The following is a 12204-nucleotide window of genomic DNA, read 5'->3' on the forward strand; positions in this document are numbered from 1 at the left end:
AAATGGTCGAAATAACGTGATTAAAATAATTCTTTGAGCTTCTTTACTAATAATCGTCCAAGTATTTTGTTTACTCTTCCTAATCAGTGCTTTAGTTGTAGTCCTCCAAAAATTACGTATATTCAGAACAATACTCAGTTTTATTCTAATAGTTTCTTAGTAACTTAGTTCTGCCAATCAGTCAATCTAATTTGTTATTGAATGTAAATATATATAAAGTACAAAGGTGAATATTTTATTCTATGTTTCAAAGCTATGGTTCGGATAATCAAGTATCAGTTTAATATTTTAACATTTATTTGATGATTTCACTAGGAAGTACGATTCGTTAACTGACTTTATGATTTATTTTTTATTTATTCAATGTACAACTTTTTATCTGCACGTCTTGTAAAGCAAGTGGGATAGCGATCAGTTTTTAAGATGTAACAGTCAAAAGAATAACTTATGTGGCTTTTGAGTAAATCTTTATCATTTTAATCACATATATTTAAAGCCTGTCTTGAAATGTATGTCATTGTCGAGAGGGGAAGACAACTCTAGCGACCTTGTTTAGTAAAGCTATCAGCAGCGATTATCCCCTGCTGACGTAATGCATGAAATACGTCACAGCGTTCTCTTTCGAAGATTCCAGCAAGGAATACAGGTCAGAAAATTGTTTGTCTCGGTTATTATTTTTAATTTTGTTAAACTAGATTCTATAAAGTTTTAAATGAGCTGCGATGTTATTCTCTTGATTTATTTAGAAACTCTAAATATTTTAGATGTACAGTACAGAGGATTTAGATTCTCTATTTAAATTTTTTATACTGAGTAGGCTAGCAGATTTAGCTCTAGATCGGCCGTTAAAGACCCGAGCCCGTGGCAAACATCTACATATTTTCACACCTTTGCTTTATGCTTTTAACATTGCATTCAATTTATTTACATATCTGGAAATGCCGAAGCGACAATCCAGGGGCGGACGCCGTAGGGCGGAGACTTCCACTGTGGCCTCACAAGTTCAAACCAGGAGGACACGTAGGCGTACACCCAGAGCCATTAACAGCCAATTAACAGCACAGAGTCATCCGGTTACGACGGAGTATAACCAAATCATGAACTCTCACTTAAGTAGCTCTAATCTGGGACAATTTCACGCTTCAGACACGATAAATGACTTCAGTGCTGGATCTGCCAATTACCCCACCACTGGTTCCTTTATAACAGGACTGTCTGGACAATACCAGAACACCGACACTCGGGTTTCTCCCGGTATAAGTACTTCTACATGTACGGCTTTTGGTGTTATTCCAGCTAATCCGGGACATCACTATGGTTCAGGACAACTTCAGAACACTAACATTTCTAGTGCTAATATTGGTTCATTTATTCCACAAGGACAATATACATTTCCTCCATTTTCTGGACATGCTCAAGGACAATTACAGACCAGCAGCATTACAAACCCTCTTTCTTCTCCCAGTATAAGTAGTTCTACATGTACGGCTTTTGGTGTTTTTCCAGCTAATCCGGGACAACACTATGGTTCAGGACAACTTCAGAACACTAACATTTCTAGTGCTAATATTGGCTCATGTATTCCACAAGGACAATATACATTTCCTCCATTTTCTGGACATGATCAAGGACAATTACAGACCAGCAGCATTACAAACCCTCTTTCTCCTAGTGTTCAGTATAATCCGATTAATCTGCAGGGAAATGAACAGTTTCGCAACAATTATGTTGAACACCCTGCTCTGATGAACACGGAGAGCATTCAGGCCAGTACTAGTAACATCCAACAAGATTCTCAGCAATACGGTACAGCCTTTCAAGAAGTCGGTGCTTCAAATTCACATGCGCCACAACCGACTGGGCCATTACACATGGATTCGACCCACCCTGTAGTGAACCAAGATGGCTGTCTGCCACAATCGTCAGCTGTCCTACCTCCTGACCCTGTTACAGAAGGTAATGTTTTTTGTTTACAATCTGTGTGTTCTAATATGGCCATGCACGTGCCGCAAAAAATTAAAGAACAAATATGGAATAACGAATTCATTCAATTAGAAAGTTTACTTGATAGAGATAGCAAGAAATCTCAATCTTTAAAAATTATAGAGGGTAAGCTTTCTGTAGCAGATGAACAGAATGTAAAAGAAATTACAACCATTAATTTGTGGACAGATGCTTTCTTGATATTTGTTCAAATAATGATTATGAAAAAACCACATCTTGCCGCTGATCTTATTCAGTATTTACATACAATTAGGTTAGCTGCTAAACGTAATGTAACTGGTTGGCTTTCTTATGACAAATTGTTCAGGCGGAAACTGTCTCAGTACCAGTCTTGCAAATGGTCCGTGCTAGATGGTGAACTTTGGCTGTTGACTATGACTACTCAGCAATCTCAACCGGTTTTTAAGCCTTGTTTTCATTTTAATAATAAAGGTTTTTGCAGCAAACTTAATTGCTCATATCAGCATTTGTGTAAAACATGCAAGGGGCCACATTCATTTATTTCGTGTCGGCAAATTATGTCTCAAAATTCAGTAAACAATTTCAGACCCAGAGCCGCTGTTCGTCAAGTCACAAGATTCCCAATTCCACGACCGTTTATTAGACATAGGCCGAACGCCAATTAAGCCAGATCGTCTGGAATACTGGTTAAGAGGTTATGAAAATGATAAAAAACAATTTTTACTGTCCGGATTCAAAAATGGCTTTTCGCTCCAGTACTCTGGCCCGCGTGAATTTATTTGTTCAAATAATCTGAAATCGGTCATTCTTCATCCCGATATACTAAGAGCAAAAATAGACAAAGAAGTAAGATTAAATCGTATGCTGGGTCCATTTAATGTTTTACCATTTTCAAACTTAAGAATAAACCCAGTCGGTCTTGTTCCTAAAAAATCCGGAGGTTGGCGTCTTATTACAAATTTGTCCCATCCGGTTGGGGCAAGTGTAAATGACTTTATTGATCCGAGTTATTGTTCGGTTCAATATTCAAAATTTGATCATATCATTGATATGATTCAAGAGCTAGGAACAGGAACCTTACTAGGAAAATTAGATATTGAATCAGCTTTTAATTTATGTCCCGTTCAACCAGCTGATTTCAATTTATTGGGAATTAAAATTGACGACAATTACTGGATACAAAAAATGTTGCCGCAAGGTGCATCAATAAGTTGTTCTATTTTTGAAAAATTTTCAACATCGTTACAATGGATAGTGTGAAATTATTCAGAGTCAAAATTTCTTGATCATTATTTAGATGATTTTATTTTTCTTGGGAAAAGGGAAACCTCTGAATTTCAAAATCTAATGGATAATTTTAGACACATTTGTGACGATATAGGTATCCCGCTTAGTGAGGATAAAACCGAGGGGCCTACCACGATACTTACATATTTAGGTATTGAACTAGATTCATTGAGGATGGAATTTAGAATTCCCGAGGATAAAATCTCTAAAGCAAAAATAAGTTTACAAGAAATACTTTCTTCAAAAAAAGTACGATTAAAGACATTTCAGTCGTTGGTAGGTCTCTTAAATTTCTTCACTAAGGCAATACCATCAGGCAGAGCATTCAACTGTGAACTATATATCGCAATGTCACAAGCTAAAAAACCTCATCATTTTATCCGAATTACAAATACAATTCGAGAAAATTTAAAAATATGGTTAGAATTTTTAGATCACTACAATGGCGTGTCAGTATTTAGTAATTTAGACTGGGTTTTAGACTGCGATATGAATTTATTCACCGATGCAGCCGGGAATAAAAACTTAGGGTGCGGAACTTATCTGGATGGAGAATGGACTTGTTTTAGATGGCCATTGTCCTGCTGTGATGACATTTTCAGAGATATAACATTTCTGGAGCTCGTTCCAATACTACTAGCATTCTATTTATGGGCTGAAAAAATGAAAGGCAAAAACATTATTATTCACACGGATAATCAAAGCCTAGTTCACATTTTAAATAAGAAGTCATCTCGTAATAAACGAGTATTGATTTTGTTAAGGAAATTAGTTTTACGACTTCTGCAACAAAATATTCAAATAAGAGCAGTACATATTCCTTCGAAACAAAATGCGATATGTGACGCATTAAGCCGTTTACAGGTCTCTCGTTTGTTAACTTTGTTACCACATTACGCTTCACATGATCCTTTATCAATTCCACAGGATTTCATCAATCTCTGCAGCACAATGTTTTCCAGCTGTTAGAAGGATCTTTGTCAACAAGTACTCGCCGAAGCTATCAGGCGGGATTAAATTCATTTGATAAATTTAGGCGATTAAATTACAACACAGCTAGGTGGCCACCTACATTGCAACACATTATGGAATATATATCATTTATGTCAATGCAGTCGTATGCATACAGAACTGTAAGCAGTCACATATCGGCGATAAGTTTTATTAACAAAATTAACAATTTTAATGACGAAACACAGTTTTTCATAGTTCGAAAAATGCTTGTAGGTCTGAAAAGAATTCAAAGTCGTAAAGATGTTCGCAAACCTATTGACCCTACACTGCTTCATAGAATTATAAGTTGCCTGGGCTGCGTTTGTTCATCTCAATACGAACAATGCCTATTTTCAGCAGGCTTTCTATTAGCTTTTCATGGACTTTTAAGAGTCAGCGAGATTTCATTTCCCGTTAAAGGAGCTCGATTAACAGACACTTCCTTTATATTCTTTCTACCAGTTTCAAAAACGGACCAGTTTGGTCTAGGTTCTTTAATCAAAATTCCATTAGATACAGCAATTTCTGCATCTTTAAAGGTAGTTCTACAAAAGTACATTTCCATGCGCCCAGGCTGTGACGGTCAATTCCTGTGTCACATTGATGGGTTACCTCTTACTCAATATCAATTTAAATCAATCTTGAAAAAGTCACTGAAATTTCTAGAGGTCCCAATAAAAAGATTTCAGAGTCATTCCTTTAGAATAGGTGGCGCTACATATCTTCACAACAAGGGTTTTTTCAGAGGAATATATCAAACAGCTCGGGCGCTGGAAATCGTCGGCATACAAAACTTATATTAGGCCTTATTAACGCGATTTGTAACTGGTACCAAATTGCTGGTATTATGAGTATATGTTCCATAATCTAACTTTTTGAATTTCTTAGATACGTTCCATGTGTGGATAGTTGGTTCTTCCATGGTGAGAGATGCATTTTACCATGCAACAGACAAAAACCTTGGTCTCTCGCAAATTGGAGGGTAGTAGAGTGGAAATTTAAGCCTGGTTTGCGCGAACATCAACTCTTTCCGCTTATCCAGGAAATGTCAACTGATAAACCACTTCCTTACTTAATTGTTATTCACTGCGGCGGAAATGGTTTAGGACAAGCTCCTTTGGGTCATATTCAGCTTCAATTAAAACAGTCAGTTGAATCCATTCTAAGTATTTTACCATCAACAAGAATTGTTTGGTCCTCAGTTATACCGAGGCTATATTACCGAAACGAAGTTAATCACGATAAACTGGAAAAAGCCAGAAAAAGATTAAATACGGATCTTTCAAAATTCTGTATGCAGTCGGGAGGTGGTTACATCAGATATCCTGAAATCACGCATAAACCAAGAATTCTTTTCAGATGGTGTGCACTTGTCACATAAAGGCATAGAAATTATGGTGTCGAATATTCAAAATGCACTGTTTACTTTTTGTCAGACTGATATTTTGTGTTACCCTCAGTAGATTCAGTGATATATTTGTATGACTCATTTTTGTCCCGCGCTACTCCGCCTTTCTAATTTTACAAATACGTGAAAGATCTTATATGTTTTTGGCGGAGCTTTGACAGTCTGCATGCTAGATTGGACTGTCACGCTTTGGCATACTAGCGCGGTTTTGTAATGCAACCACAATGTACATGGCTGTCAATTTCAAAATTATTCATGAGTATTTCTTAACAGATAAATTACCATTGCAAAATTTAAAACACGATTTCAATTAATTACTTCAGATTTTCCCGAGTAAATTCACAACAAGTTCTATATTCTGATATCATCCGATTGTCCGGTGTGTGAGAAGCTGATATCATCCGATTTTCCGGTGTACATTTAAATTACGTCCGATTGTCCGGCGTATGAGAATCTTATATCGTCCGATATCCGGCGATAAAAAATCATAGTGTCCGATTATCCGGCATGTTATTATTCATTCTATCTTCCGATTATCCGGAGTTATCGGTCTCTGCCATATTGCCCCGGCTTATGCCATCTTAGGGGATCAGCGCAGTACCGGATGCAAATTATTCAGATTGTGAGAAAGTTTTCTCAGTGCTTTAACGCCATGCTCGTTGTGGTTGTAAAGTCAGCCGTGGCAGAACTATGCCAAACCTTTTTTATCTTTAAACTTAATTGTATCACAAAAGAAATTGCAACATAATAAATGTAGTCTAAGTAAATTGTCTTTGTTTATAGCCTCTCTTGACAATCACATATATTTAAAGCCTGTCTTGAAATGTATGTCATTGTCGAGAGGGGAAGACAACTCTAGCGACCTTGTTTAGTAAAGCTATCAGCAGCGATTATCCCCTGCTGACGTAATGCATGAAATACGTCACAGCGTTCTCTTTCGAAGATTCCAGCAAGGAATACAGGTCAGAAAATTGTTTGTCTCGGTTATTATTTTTAATTTTGTTACCCTCCCTCCCTTCCTCATATATTTCTTGTGTCTGCTGTTTTTTCTGTATATTTTCAGAATTTGACGTCATGATTCCATTGGTACACACGTGTTAGATCGATCGTCATGGCTGACGGGTGGAAGATACATGTGCGCAAAAACGTTGCTTTATGTATAGACTCACATACAAACTGTACAAATATTCTGGACAAAGTGTAAAATACTTTATTTGCCAGTTCATGAACGCTTACTTTTCCGATAGATCTAATGTGAATTCTAATCTATGTAACTGTCGTAACTGTATACAAGCAGACATTCTGTGCATGTAACATTAGAACAACTTTTCCTTACAAGTTATAATGATTTCAGATATATAATTAGTATGTTGTATGCTTTCTTTCACTACTCATAGTACCAGTTTACCACTGTTATATAAGGTACACAAGCTTGTTTACTTCATCTTAAGTTGTATTAACTACACTTTGTTTTATACTAATAAGTCACATGTTTTTCTTCCACACATAATGATCATTACTTGATATTTTGTATTATGCATACTAGCGCGGTTTTGTAATGCAACCACAATGTACATGGCTGTCAATTTCAAAATTATTCATGAGTATTTCTTAACAGATAAATTACCATTGCAAAATTTAAAACACGATTTCAATTAATTACTTCAGATTTTCCCGAGTAAATTCACAACAAGTTCTATATTCTGATATCATCCGATTGTCCGGTTGTTTAGAAGCTGATATCATCCGATTTTCCGGTGTACATTTAAATTACGTCCGATTGTCCGGCGTATGAGAATCTTATATCGTCCGATATCCGGCGATAAAAAATCATAGTGTCCGATTATCCGGCATGTTATTATTCATTCTATCTTCCGATTATCCGGAGTTATCGGTCTCTGCCATATTGCCCCGGCTTATGCCATCTTAGGGGATCAGCGCAGTACCGGATGCAAATTATTCAGATTGTGAGAAAGTTTTCTCAGTGCTTTAACGCCATGCTCGTTGTGGTTGTAAAGTCAGCCATGGCAGAACTATGCCAAACCTTTTTTATCTTTAAACTTAATTGTATCACAAAAGAAATTGCAACATAATAAATGTAGTCTAAGTAAATTGTCTTTGTTTATAGCCTCTCTTGACAATGTATTTTGTCTTTTGTTGCCAATTTTTATATTGGAATTATCGGGTCAGTACATTTTAACTAATTGTTGATTTTATTTTGAACAAAGATTACTTTTGTGTTCTGCAATCTTTTTTTCTAATTCAATAGGTTTAATGGTTTTAGTTCAGAGATGTATTGAATGTTGACACTTGTTTAGAAAATTGACGTCCCGCTTGTAAATATTGCACTATTTTCTGTTATGTTGTCTTTTCTTTCTAAATTGTAATCGTTTAAGCCTATTGTTCTGTTGTCCCGTTTTCACATAACTGTTTCAATGTATGGTATAGAAATATAAGTGTTGGAAATAAACTATTTTCAATGATATATTTTTCATCTCATTTTTTAGCCAGTGCTTTAGCAACTGGCTATAGCTAAATCAACTACCAAGTTTCAACCTCGCGTCGTTTGAGTTTTCCTTCTATTTCTATGTGACCGCATCACACAAATATTCTGGACGTGTAAAAAAATAGTCCCATATTTATTTTTTATAATCTTGGTATTGTGTGAGTGTGTGTTTTAAACAACAAAAACAAGCAGCAACGGATTCTAGAATAAATATGAACTTAATATTCACATTCAAAATATTGGGAATCACTGCGCTCACTCTGTCTTTTGTATCAGTATTTCTACATAAACCCACTCTCGCGCATACCTAAAATTCTACTCGTAATGCAACACGCATAAATAAAATTATGTTGGCTTTGAATGGTTAGCAGCATGGAGAGACAGCGTTTTGATTAGTTAACCCTAATAATAAGCACTGGCTATCAGTTCTTTCTGGGATTTGATTTTTAATACTACTTATACTAGCCTAAACAACCAATCATCAATCAGGGATTTTCAAATTTTTGACTCACTTATTGAGGTAGGTTATAGATCACTTATCGGCTATTTAATTAATTAAGTTATTGCTTTTATTTCCTACGCTCCTTTACTGCGAACCTATATTCAATTAGAAGGTAAATAAATGATCTATAATATATACTAATAATGTAACCCATGATTGTTGATCCAAAACTTGACAGCTAAAGGCATTTAATGACTTTCCTTCAAAAGAAGAGGAAGACCTTGCATGACAATGTAGGTTTTAATTTCAAGCACAAGCAGGACTTCGACCTTCAGAAAACCTGGGATGAAAGATATGCCTACTGTATACCGGTGAGCAAGTAACTGAATGGCCCTGGCTAACTATGAAGGAAAACTATGTCAAACCTAAAATTTAAAATTTGTGTTTATGTGCACGAGACTTTCGTACAAGTTAAACTGTTTATTGACCATTTTAAACATGAACAAGAGCTGTCACTATTGGTGACAAATGCCCTCGAAGCGTGCCAAAGAATGCTACAGTTATCTGCACAAAGTATGCCAGAATAGTTTAGGTATGAATCATTTTGTGACCTTGATCTTGATCTGAGAAACCCGGGTCATAAGCGTGACACACCTTCTCAATATGGTTAACAGTTGTGTCAAATTATTTTCAAATCCCTTGATAAATGGCAGAGTTATGGACCAGACAAGAAAAAGAGCATATTAACCTTTGGCTTCTAATTGTGACCTTGACCTTGAAGCTAGGGGTCTAAGTCTTGCGCTTGACATATCAACTTATTATAGGAAACATTTATGGCAAGTAATTTTAAAAACCTTCATCAATGGCAGAGTTATGGACCGGACAAGAAACATAACATGTTAAACTTTAACCTCTATGTGTGACCTTGACCTTAGAGCTAGGGGTCTGAATCTTGCGCATGACATGTTGTCTCATTATGGGAACATTTATGCCAAGTAATTTCAAAATCCCTTGATAAATGGCAAAGTAATGAACCGGACACCGGTTAACCTTTGACCTCTAAGTGTGACCTTGACTTTGGAGCTAGGGATCTGGGTCTTGCATATGACACATTGTCTTATTATGGTAAACATTTATGCCAAGTTATTTTAAAACCTCTTCATGGATGGAAGAGTAATGGACCGGACACGAAACAGACCCTATTAACTTTTGACCTTGATCTTGGAGCTAGGGGTCTGGGTCTTGACAGTTTTCTAAAATATCTTTTAGAGGGTTTAAAATTTCATTAAGGTTTCAATCCTAACTATGCACTTTCTTTGTGTGTGCTTTTTTAATAATTTTAAAACCATAATTTTAGACAGTTTAGAAAGATTTTTGGCAGCACACGCCGTCGATTAATGTAACATTAGTGATATGTTTCTAATAAGTATATCTCAGGTCTAAACAATATCTAAACCAAAGCTATATGAATTAGCAGTGCCGGTAAATGCAGAAAATTGTACCGTTAGCCCAATCGACCTTTGAGGCTTAAGTTTTGTAGGTGTTGCAATAGATCATGGCCAGTATATTGGCATTTTAGAACGAGAATGATACACATGTTATGCTTTTACTACGATATACCATGAAACAATAATGTAACAGAATTTCATCCTAACATTGGAATAAGTTAAGAAAGTTTGACAGTTTGCGCAATATAAACTACTGGACCCTGATATCAGTTTTCGTCATTAAAATCCATAGAGTATGTTACTTGTTATTAGCGGCTTTATGTATACTAGAAACATATGATTTCAAGTTTATTTACAAGACTAGTGCTGTCATCTTAGCTATTAACAAGAGGTAAGAGGACAAAAGCTAATCGCTAAGAAAAATATCATTGGTATCTTACCATTCTATGCTGGCTGGATGCTTGCCGAGTTGGAAACGCAATAGATTTAGAAACCTGTGTAGACTAAAGGTTGCGCATGTGCACCGGAAGCGAATCCCCCTACATTTTGACACATCGCAAACTTAGATCATACACCACCACTACAATTCGGGGTCTCATTTTTAGCTGATTTTGCAGTGTGTGTTTGACTGAAAATATTTTTCTTGCATCAGACATGATCCCCACTATTCTTTTTATTTTTATTCAGCACTGACAACATTCTTCAAGAAAATGTAAGTTACAGACATTTAAAATGGGTCCTGATGTGTGCTGCGGCCATTGGAAATATAGAAGAACAGCTATTTAGTGTGTTGTAAATTATAGGTATCGCACAGTATTATGGCGTTTTAAAATGTAATCAAACAAAATAATAACAAAACATTAAGGTATAAGAGTCCTAATGGTAATGTTTAAAAAATGGCATTTGCTTGGTATATTCTTGAAGTTGACCTTATTTCCCACTGTGTTGCAATTTTTAAACAACTTTTACCATGCCGTCTTTTATAAATTATGTATAATTTATAATATTTCCTCAAGCTCAAGTAGAGACAAATTTCAAAGTGATGGCCACTGTCCAAAACGTTTGCAGAGAATTCATTATACCATTAATTTTGATAAAAGAAATGTCACACTATTGGTAAACAATTATAAAACACAAAATAAAACTGTCAATATCGTTTTTTCCTAAGGTGCCTCAAGTAAAAGGATTTAATGAGCTCCAACATTGAAAAATTAAGGTCGAGGGACTGTTTTAAATTTTGCTAACTTCGTTCAAAAATAACCTTGGGGCAGAAGTAAAACCTACCTACATTTCTTCCACAATATGTAATCTAAAGAGTAAGAGTAAAGGCGAAATAGAGACCTTTTACGCACGTAACTCAATATTTTTAAAGATGTCTAACTCTGCCCCCTTCTGTTTCAGAGATAAATTCACTTTGAACAGGAAGAAATCGCTTATCAAATGACAAAATTATTTCATTTTGTTCAATAAATCAATAATAAGTCTTGAAAAAAAGTAAAAACTTACTAGAAAAAGGGAAATATAAGGAAAATAAAATTTGGTCCCAGTGGGGCTTGATCCAACGCCCATCTGAAAAATTTATGTCAAATTAGGTTTATGGTAGGAATTAAGGAGGTACACTATTGTGGGTCTAATACCTTAAGTCAATACACTACGTTTACGATGTTACTGAGCGGTTACGGTATTCATATCATACTACTTCGCCGGGAGTTCGATTACCAGACCAGTAAAAATTTTGTTTTTAAAACTGTATTTAATTTTTTTTTGAGAAGCGTAGCCTTCCAAGTGTCGCCAAACTACGTATACCGACATTTGTGAAATTGTAGTTACAAATGCCGTTACTACCTTTCTCCATACATACGCTATAAAAGTAGTTCAGTACTTCTATGAAATTCAAGGGTCTCAGAGTAATTTAGCATATGCAATAAATGTGAACATTTATAATTAGTAAATGAAAAATATGGCAAAGATTATAAGTTCTTTTAAAGAACTTTGTCTACGCATTGTACTACTTTATGACGTAAATATTTATCACTTGACCATGACCAGGAACACATGGTTCCGTTTCAGCGCTACCTTTCTCCATACATGGCCGTAAAAGTAGGTCAATACTTACAAGGAACTGAATGATACGAGAGTAAACAGACCGATGCAA

General features: G+C 35.6%; 1 protein-coding gene across 2 annotated transcripts; it reads left to right on the forward strand.

Annotated features, from left to right (window-relative positions):
- The first annotated feature begins 533 nt into the window (after positions 1-533).
- LOC128557882 (uncharacterized) lies at positions 534-7786 on the forward strand. Of its 2 annotated transcripts, none has more exons than XM_053546423.1 (2): positions 534-1956; positions 6717-7786. In XM_053546423.1, the coding sequence occupies exons 1-2, from the start codon at positions 765-767 to the stop codon at positions 6752-6754; spliced, it is 1230 nt and encodes a 409-aa protein (XP_053402398.1). In that variant the 5' UTR covers positions 534-764; the 3' UTR covers positions 6755-7786. The 2 variants fall into 2 exon arrangements, with proteins under 2 accessions (XP_053402398.1, XP_053402397.1); XM_053546422.1 differs by lacking the exon at positions 6717-7786 and adding an exon at positions 5134-6326 and having other exon boundaries at positions 536-1956.
- The last annotated feature ends 4418 nt before the right edge of the window (positions 7787-12204 follow it).

Source organism: Mercenaria mercenaria, chromosome 6 (genome assembly GCF_021730395.1).
Source record: "Mercenaria mercenaria strain notata chromosome 6, MADL_Memer_1, whole genome shotgun sequence".
Classification (NCBI taxonomy): Eukaryota; Metazoa; Mollusca; class Bivalvia; order Venerida; family Veneridae; genus Mercenaria; species Mercenaria mercenaria.

Coding starts and splice junctions, on each gene's coding strand:
- LOC128557882 (XM_053546422.1), top strand. CDS start 765: ATGTACAGTACAGAGGATTTAGATTCTCTATTTAAATTTTTTATACTG. Junction 1,957..5,133: donor TCCTGACCCTGTTACAGAAG/GTAATGTTTTTT, acceptor TGAATTTCTTAG/ATACGTTCCATGTGTGGATA.